This window comes from Alosa pseudoharengus, unplaced genomic scaffold (genome assembly GCF_046254945.1).
Source record: "Alosa pseudoharengus isolate Yale_2024_CS ecotype anadromous, Long Island Sound unplaced genomic scaffold, YU_APseudo_1.1 YU_APseudo_1.1_scf_1, whole genome shotgun sequence".
In the NCBI taxonomy this organism is placed as follows: domain Eukaryota; kingdom Metazoa; phylum Chordata; class Actinopteri; order Clupeiformes; family Clupeidae; genus Alosa; species Alosa pseudoharengus.
The window spans coordinates 48,714,061-48,724,060 of NW_027468564.1; the positions used below are offsets into that span (position 1 = coordinate 48,714,061).

Sequence of the window (10,000 nt, forward strand, 5' to 3'; positions counted from 1 at the left end):
CTCAGACGTTCTTCTCATAAGCCTACGAGTATGTGGCAAACCACTCCCTGCCTGAACGTGCTAGTGTGTCGCAGCGGTGTAGCATGCATGCCATCAAAGCAGTCACACGAAAATGTGTGTGGGAGTCGTCTTTTTACAGGCAGCGGGATAGCCGGTGTACTCGTATGACTCACCTGTCATTAGGTAAGTCTAGCCAAGGTTTAGCGTGGTCAGACCTCACCCTTGTCCTGTGCTGACATATGACTGGTAATCGGTGGCCAGAGGCCTGGGAAGATGAGAGGAGGTTGTAACAGGCCTTCATTCATCCATGTCTCCTTTCAGGCAGTCACAGAGGCTATATTCCTCTGACCGTTTCTTCATTATTTTTTTAAAAGGAGAAGTGGAAAAGTGTAGCAATATTTTATCACGTTAGTTCAGCTGCAGTCTCAAATTAGGAAACGTATTAAATAGCACTTCAGCAACGGCCTTTTTTTATTTCAGGAATGTTAGTCTTAACATTTTTGCCCATCGTGGTATAATTATTACAGTGGCCAAATCTGACATGAACAGGAGTCTTCCTGTGGAGAAACACCAGTATTGACATTTTAAAGACCATATATTTCTTAAAGCCATAGTCTGATTATAAGTAGACAGATGCAGAATTAGCCATCCATTCATTTTTTTCTGCACTTCTTTTTGCTGCTTTTGTGTTTTGTCATAATAAGTAGTGACACTAGCATATCATCCACATCTTGAATCTGTTCTGCTATGGGGCCATTTGTCAACGAGACAAATTTGAATATTTTCCAAGATCTTCTTTTTTGCTAGGTTCTTAGTTTATTTCCCATTATTAAACATAGCCATTACATTGTTGCACCTGATGCATCATTATCAATACTAATATTATCTTACGATCAATCGACCCTATCCTTGTTCTAGTATAATCACAGCAGTGTTTAGCCTCATTCAGTTGGAAGGTGGTTGTGTGGGTCGATGTCAACGTAAGGGTATACGTGAGAGTTGCTTATTCAAAAGTGATGGGAGTGATGTGCTGGTAAACCTGTAGAGCAGACTAAAGAGCTTTGATGCACAGATATATTTAACGATACAGTTGATACAATAATGAGATATGTTTACAACATATACATTCCAAAAGTCTTTACAACAAACATTCCAAAAGTCTTTACAACAAATATTCCAAAAGTCTTTACAACATACATTCCAAAAGTCTTTACAACAAATATTCCAAAAGTCTTTACAACATACATTCCAAAAGTCTTTACAACATATACATTCCAAAAGTCTTTACAACATATACATTCCAAAAGTCTTTACAACATATACATTCCAAAAGTCTTTACAACATACATTCCAAAAGTCTTTACAAATCTTTAAAACATTAACTGACCCTATCCCTCTTTTACTTCCACTCTTTTACTGTTCCACTCTAAGACTCTAAGATCTTTGCTTTAAACTTTAATGTCCTAGAGAGGCAATTTGTGTTGAGCACAGATACATTCAAACACAACGGTACACACACACACACACACACACACACACACACACACACACACACAGACACACACACACACACACACACACACACACACACACACACACATTTTAATTCTTTTATTTGGATCTTAACACAGGGGAATAATTTACAGATCCAAACATTGATAGAAGTACTATGCTAATTTAATTCATTCTGCACTAGCACTAGTCATTATGGGTAAACGTCTCCAGATGGATACACTACCGATTATTTCAGAAATTAATGGATACATTAATGGATTTGGCTTGCTTAGTCCACTCAGAGTTGTAGTCCAAGTAAAACAAGTTTGCACACACACACACACACACACACACACACACACACACACACACACACACACACGCTGGTCCCGTATCTGGAGAGAGGATCATTCGGAACATGGCACAAGTGAGCGGCATGTCCTCTGTGACAGTTGAGTTGACGGATGACTGAAATGTTCTGCTGCCATTTTCTGTCCCCTTGTCTATCTCTCACACTGACGCTGCAGTGGGTGGGAAGCCAGACCTTTTGAGTACGTTCATTTGATTAAAAACAGTCATTTGTTGAGCCTGACTCAAACAGAAACAAGCCCACAGTCAGAGACACATGTAACAGTGATATTGAATACATTGAAGCATGAGGACATTTCAAGTTATGTCAGAAAGTTAGTTATGAAGATTATGATGAGTTAGATTAAGTTATGAATAAAAGCAATTGTGTTTGAATACATTAACCAGTAAGCTGTCTTGGTTTGCGCTGGATGTCAGTATGTTGTTCTGTTACACAATATATAGAGATTGCTCTTTTCAATTCATACTCTAGGTTGCACAGGTTACAATGACATGCATCAGTAAAGCTGAAAAAAATAAATGCACCCCTTAAATTAGATGCATTTGGATTTACACGCTCAAGTGGGTTTTCTCTGAACGTGTATGCTTCATAGGAGGCCATGCAAATGTCTGCACAGAAATGAAAACAAAATGGAGATGATCTCATTGACTAGTCAGTTATATAGTCATAAAGCATTTTGGAAAAATGTCTAACTGATTTTGTCATCACTTCCCAAAAACCTGTGAGAATGCTTCCGAGACCCGGCATTTTTTTTCTCGAGCGAGTTTAGTTTCAGAGTCAGTTGAGGCCCTTTGGCGGCGCGCTATCGCCATGACAAATAAACTGAAATCTCTCAATACGATAACCACAGAGGAAAAAGAGAAGTAATGTCTTCGACCGCAAGGAGAAAAACAGCCCAGGCAGAGAAACGTGAGCAGGTGTCGTCTTTTAAGTTTTGCAGCTGCAGTACAGGCCGCTCTCTCGCTCCTCACGCTCTCTGTCTTTTGGTCTTTTCATTCTCTCTCTGTCTTTCATGATGTGCACTCCTTTCTTTGTCTTTTTTTCTTTTACTCTTTGCTTTACCTCCCTCTATCGTTCACCACCACCCCCCCTCAACCCCCTTTACCCCCCCCCCCCCCCCCGTGTTTGCCTGTTTCCCCTTTCTTGTCTTTCTCACATCTATCTTTGACCCTCTTTCCTTGTATTTCCCTTCTTCCTCTTACTGTCTTTCACACTCTCTTCTCTCTCTTCTCTCTTTCTCTATCTCTCCCTCACTTCTCTCATTCTGTCTCTCTCTCTCCCTCTCTCTCTCTCTAGAAAGGTCAGTCCATTTGCTGCTTCTCACAATTGCAATCCTTCTTTGCCCTCATTGTGGTAGATCATGACCTCCCGATCTGTCTGCTATAAGCAGCCTCTTGAAAAAACGAATTTCAACACATTTTAAAACTAGTTTTATCCAAATTTGGCTGTTAGTAGCCTCCATTTCATCCATATTGTCCTTTTTTAAACCCGATCGCTCTCACGATGCCGACCATGTTTTGTTTGAGCTCCTAAGTGTAATTTTTGTACATGTCTCTCCCACCTGTGTCACTGATGAATTTAATGTGACTCATTTTTGTACGTAATACAGGAGAGACCCCCGTGTGTCTGGACCTGTGCTTCAAGCGGGAGCCAGGGGTGCACCAGTCCGGCTCCGATCCCCCTCGGAGCTCCACCACCCCCGAGGGCCTCCACGCCCACCCGCCGGACACCGACCAGCCGCACCACAAAAGCTTCCCCCTGCAGCTCGCCGCCAGCGTCGCTCCTCTCGCCCTCGCCAACGGCGGCAAGCTGGAGCGAGGGGTCCTGCCCCACCCCACGACTCCCCTGGACTCCCCCCAGCACCACCCCCACCCTGACAGGGGCGGTCCGCGGTCCCGCCATGCCTCTGGCCTCCTGCACCACCAGCAGCAGCAGCAGCACCAGCAGCAGCAGCACCACCAGTCGCTGCCCTTCAGCCTGAACCACCTGCTGGTTCCCGGCGTGGCCAACACGGGGGGGCTCCATTTCCCCCTGCACCCCCACCACCCGTCGCACCTGCCCCCCCACTTGGTGCACCAGCCGCCCCTGCCCCCTCCCCACGCCGTGCCCCCCCACGAGGTCCTGCGGGTGGTGCAGGGCAAAGGCGAGCCGGCGGGCGCCTACATGTGCAGTCACTGCCGCGTTCTCTTCCTGGACTACGTCATGTTCACCATCCACATGGGCTGCCACGGCTTCCGCGATCCGCTCGAGTGCAACCTGTGCGGTCACCTGAGCCGCGACCGCTACGAGTTCTCCTCGCACATCGCCCGCGGGGAACATTACCTGGAGATCAAGTGAAGTGGCGCCGGCATATGCAGAAAACACACCCACCCACACACACACACACACACACACACACAAGCACACAAACACACACATTCCCATACAGTACACATACACACACACAAATAGTGTGACAGTTAAAACATCGGCTTACCAGTTTTTGACCAGTGTGACACTTTTTATGTAGATATGATATAGATATGATGTAACATATCTGTAGATATTTTGATATGTAGATATTTTTGTTTGTCTGATAAGACAAAATACTGTTTGTCTACATGATTTACTGAAATGTAAAGACTTGAACAAAATACTGTTTGTCTACATGATTTACTGAAATGTAAAGACTTAAACAAAATACTGTTTGTCTACATGGTTTACTGAAATGTAAGGACTTGAACAAATTTTCCCACATTACTGTAAGCAACACAGACACGTTTCCTTTCATATTGAAATTTCATGTTGAATGTGCAGAAGGACTTCTATTTTTGATCTGAACTTTTTTCCTCTTTATTGTATTTCAAAAGCATGTGTGTGCCCTGTGCACTGCACACAGACATTCCTCACGATGGAGGAATTCTTACCATTCAACATTTCCCAAACCAGAGAACTGAAACACACCACTCCACATAGTGTGCTGTTTTGAGTGCTGTGATTTCTATATTATTGTACGAGAATGTTGCATTACCTACAAAAACAAGATGGGTTTAGGTTTTCACCGGATTATGTCTGTTTATTTTACGGGGTACCTGTGCCCCAGATTAGCGTGGTTGAGTTTGACTTTTCATACCATGGGACACAAACATGAAATGAACTGACTGTATCCATTTAATGCTGTCCAGATGTATTCTACTTTTTCTTACTATATTTGGCAAAATTGTACAAGTGGAAACATGAGGTGAGCTGTAGTCCATTGCACTGGATTAATTACGCATTAAGGACCAGGGGCGCTGCTAGATCATTTGGGCCCTATGACAGACAATATATATACCGATAATCTATAGTATTATTGGAGGGGCTCTCTGGGGGCCCCAGTCAGTGCTGGGCCCTTAGAATCATCCTAACCCCCGACCCCCCCCCCCCCCCCCCCCCCAGCGGCGCCCCTGTTAAGAACATATGACTTGATGGAACATACTGTACATGTGTGCCTTAAATAATCATAAAGATTGATCGTGTTTCTTAGCTCTTTTTCTGTCTGATTTCGTACTCAGAAGTTATATAGTTCACACAGTACAGTTCAACACTGGAATGTTCATTTCCAGTTACTGAACTATTATTTATGCATGTGAGTGTGTGTGTGTGTGTGCCTCCTACCTGTGTGTGTGTGTGTGTGTGTTTGTGTGTGTGCCTCCTACCTGTGTGTGTGTGTGTGTGTGTGTTTGTGTGTGTGCCTCCTACCTGTGTGTGTGTGTGTGTGCATGTGTGTGTGTGTGCCATTGCCATTGGATCCTTGTCAAGTAGTGAACCTTAATTTAGTTTTTCAGAAAGGCAAAAAAAGTTGCATTGTATCGGACAGTGCACTAAAAAAGTGATCCTTGTGATCTTACTGGTCACGTGTGTGTGTGTGTGCTAGCTGTTTTTAGTGCTGCGGTTTGAACACTCTTGTTTGGTTCGCAGATCTGCGAGTGTAGGGTTGTGGCACCCTCCCCACATCTTCACAAGTTGACAGAGAGAGTCGCGAGAAAGAGAAACAGAAGGAGAGAGAGAGAGAGAGAAACAAAGAGAGAGAGAGAGAGAGAGTAGTTGACAGAGAAGACAGAGAGAGGGAGAAGAAACAGACAGAGTGAGAGAGAGAGAGAGAGAGAGAGAGGTGTCAGCTTCCTGCGCTGGATTTCCCCTCTTTGGAGCAAAACTGAGTCGAGAAGCCCCCTGCTGCCCATTCTGAGAAGCCTGGCAGTCTTTACTGCAAGAGTGTCTGGCACTGTGTGCCATAAGGCCGCCTGCACTGGCTGGTATTTCAAAAGTGCCAAAAGGATTGCATGCTCTGCCTTGCAATGCCTGCTGTTTGATTCAAATCAACAGGGCGGTTAACGTGTTATGTTTCAGTGTTCTGCTTCCTTGCAGATCACATTCAAATGCTGGGCCAAGCGCAAAGCTCAGTCGATGAGCAAAGGGCCTTGTGCAGGAACTAAAGCCATCGTGTGGCGTGTGAGGGCACTGAGCGGACCCATCACTGTTTGAGCTCAGGATCTTGTTCATGGTATTACATAAGCAAATAAATGTAGCATTTTGTTAGCTTTAGACTTTAGACTTTTGCACTGCACCTGTCATTTAAAATTAGGGCCCCTGTCTTTGATATTTGGAATGCACGGCTTAATTTACAAACCTCTGACAAAATGTAGGTCTTCAGGACAAAAACTTGACAAGGTTTTACCTAAAGTGTAGCTTGAGGTCCGTGAATTAAAAGTTTTATGGAAGAATGAAAAATTGAATTTAAGAAGAATCATGGAAGAATTTAAGTTTTGCTTAAATAAAGACTACTTTTTGAACTTGAACTTGACTCTCTTCTACTTGATTTGCTCAGATTTCTCTTTTGAAACTCTTGTATTCACATTTATTTGTCCATACCTCCCATAACTTCTCTGTTCCTTGACTGGAACTGAAAAGAGTGGACCAGCATTGTGATGCTTGACCAACATGGCCCTCTCTCTACTTCCCTCTAGTGGTGACTCATCCAGATTACAGAGCTAAAAACCGTCAAGGGGATGTGTACTGTATTAGTTGCTTCCCTTTTGCTCTAGTTTCATCAACATGTTTTACATGTTGACATTTTCACAGAGGAAATTGCTATGAGCTGATGGATATCACTGGTTTCATTTAAAAACGTTAAATTGATCAGATAATCATATTTAGCACTGCAGTTACCATGTTCTACAGTCAAATAAAAAATAGTGCAATGCAGGGCTCCGATTCATAGCAGTAGAATGGATCTGAGTGTGCTTCTTTTATTCCCATAAGTGTTCAGTGTGGGATGGCTGCATGCTCTTCAGTACGCTAAATCTCCTCATCAGTGCACAGTCATACTTGAAGAGCACACTCAAAATGCAACTAGGCTACACGGGGTAACATGGGGTAAGTTGAGCTTTTGAAGCCCAGTTATAATGACTGGATCTGTTAGTGGCCATGGGTTCTGATGTAGGCAACTGGGTTTTGGCTTTTTTCTCATCATAGTGCTTCCTTTAAGGTGTAAAGATGTCTGAACAGGTTACAAAAGTATACAAAAGTGTCATGGTGCTTGGATTGAAACATGGAAAACTCATATGCACTATCTACAAATGGAGTAGACTAGGTCAATAAATTAACTTTTAATTCAATAAATTAACCTGGAACATACCCATTTCAGGTCAGAGTAGATAGTCCACAATTAGACAAATCCTCAATCCTCCCTAGCGTGTATTGTGGAGACATAAGCTACACTGTCATTATACAGCATATGTTACAATTACGCGTTAATTACGCGTTGCAACTAAGTGGCCATGATCAAGACTGAAGTCTGAACTATTGAGGGACATAAATAGACATTACAGACTGGTTTTCCCTCCAATATCCTCAAGATGGCGCACTGGAGATGGTGTGGAAATTCAGGCTGCCCTGGAGACCTTGCACTCTGTCCTTTAGAGCACTACCGGCTTCCACAAACTGTTATTCAGACGTAAGTATAAAGGCTACACTAAACTTCATTGGCAGACCATCCAGTGTGCGGCGAACACTGGGCATACAATGTAACAAAGTATGTTAGGTAGTCGCGACGTACTGTTACTTGGTGTCAGCTACAGCCAGTATTTTGGTCTTGGTGAACGTGACCGACTCTGTAGTCCTGAGCATGCGCACTGTATCGCATCTCCTGTGTGGGGACGAAAGAGGACATCACGGAAAAAAGTCGCCTTCGGCAACCCCACGCAGTGATCTGAACCCTTCTAGCTCCTATATAACTGCTACACTGCTGCGATGCCAGGACTACTAATACATTCAAGAATAACCAGACTTCCCAGCAAGGATTAGTGGTTGAAGACACGTGTATTATACCGTATGGAAGCAGTATGCGGGAAATGGTTGGAGGTTGCTGTGTGTGTTCCGATGAGCGCGGCTGGGCTGAGAATCCGCTGGTATATTGTGATGGACACGGGTGCAGCGTTGCCGTGCACCAGGGTAACTGGCCTTCCTGTATTACAATGTTATTACGGCTTTGGAGGGAGATGTTGTTACGCGCTTACGTACGTGTGTGTTCATGTACATACGAGGGCGTGTTGTGTCCCCGATCACACATAGGCAATGTAGTCGTGCTACTGGATATGAAAGAGGTGGATGATCATTGATCATTGTGGAAGGATACATAACGCTCGATAGTCACGAGCTCATAGCTATCGTTAGCTTTTTATGGCAATGCTACAGGGCCTCCAGGAGCATTGTCGCCCTAAAGCGGGGCGCAGAAAGCTTTTCACATGCTTTGTTGACATCATGCTGTTTCTTAGTAGCGCCGCTGTGACCATTTTGTCTCCAATACGGACACAATTGTAGAGGAATCCTTTCTCGTTCAAGTCTCGTAATGTTACACTCATTGTTACAGTTGTCACTAACACCTATGCTATATATATATGGTATATGTATTCTCATTACCAGAACACCGAAGAATGAATATGAAACTTTGCAAGCTGTCCCAACTTTATCTTGCCGACAGTAGGGCTATTATGTGATAGAACAAAAAGCATAGTCCACTCCACCTATTGATACTTACTGAATAAAATGTTCCTGTGTGGTGAAATTAAGTGTTAAATGGTATGAGTGGAAGTTGTGTAGTGGGAATTTGATGGACAGCTTCTTTGTACAAAGAAAGTTTGCATTATCCAGTTGAGATTCATGTTTGTCTTTTGATACCCACTTTATTATTCCTTTTCTTCGAGATAGAGAGTCAACTGCATGTGAAGTTGCAGTACATGCTGTAGATGAACATTACAGAATGACTTCTCAGTTTATCTTGTGGTGTGTGTGTGTGTGTGTGTGCGTGTGTGTGTGTGTGTGTGTGCACGCATAAGTGTGCTTATCTTCATGTGTAGGCTGTGTTACCACATCTCACATCTGTGCACATTTCATTTATGACTGTTGTCATGGCATTTCCTTGACAACTACATGCAGCAAGAGTAACACGTGTTTGCGTGTCTTGCTTTGTTTTGTTCTGCTGCGCCGTTGTCCAGCCTGCTACGGCATCGTCCAGGTGCCCACCGGCCCGTGGTTCTGCCGCAAGTGTGAATCCCAGGAGCGGGCAGCGCGAGTGGTGAGACCCCTGAGACACACACCCTCTCCACACACACCCCCTCCACACAGACACACACACACACACACACACACACACCCTCCACACACACACACCCCCTCCACACACACCCCCTCCACACAGACACACACACACACACACACACACACACCCTCCACACACACACACCCCCTCCACACACACCCCCTCCACACAGACACACACACCCTCTCCACACAGACACACACACACACACACAGAGAGAGAGAGAGACACACACACACACAAACACAAACACACACACACACACACACACACACACCCTCCACACACACACACCCCCTCCACACACACCCCCTCCACACAGACACACACACCCTCTCCACACAGACACACACACACACACACAGAGAGAGAGAGAGACACACACACACACAAACACAAACACACACACACACACACACAAACACACACACACACACACACACACACACACACACACACACACACACACACACACACAGAGAGAGAGACACACACACGCACAGCCCACATTAGGCATA

At 44.4% G+C, this 10,000-nt stretch overlaps 2 protein-coding genes across 4 annotated transcripts in view; both read left to right on the plus strand.

Annotated features, from left to right (window-relative positions):
* LOC143131332 (zinc finger protein Aiolos-like) overlaps positions 1-5,368 on the plus strand; it is a 17,409-nt gene extending 12,041 nt beyond the window's left edge. For both annotated transcript variants that reach the window (XM_076290892.1, XM_076290882.1), the window contains one exon: positions 3,474-5,368. In XM_076290892.1, the coding sequence (XP_076147007.1) occupies positions 3,474-4,201 (728 nt within the window). In that variant the 3' untranslated portion in view covers positions 4,202-5,368. The remainder of the gene's footprint in view (positions 1-3,473) is intronic.
* Positions 5,369-7,985: 2,617 nt separating this feature from the next.
* LOC143131260 (protein AF-17-like) overlaps positions 7,986-10,000 on the plus strand; it is a 38,275-nt gene continuing 36,260 nt past the window's right edge. For both annotated transcript variants that reach the window (XM_076290765.1, XM_076290774.1), the window contains exons 1-2: positions 7,986-8,335; positions 9,379-9,458. In XM_076290765.1, the coding sequence (XP_076146880.1) occupies positions 8,227-8,335; positions 9,379-9,458 (189 nt within the window). In that variant the 5' untranslated portion in view covers positions 7,986-8,226. The remainder of the gene's footprint in view (positions 8,336-9,378; positions 9,459-10,000) is intronic.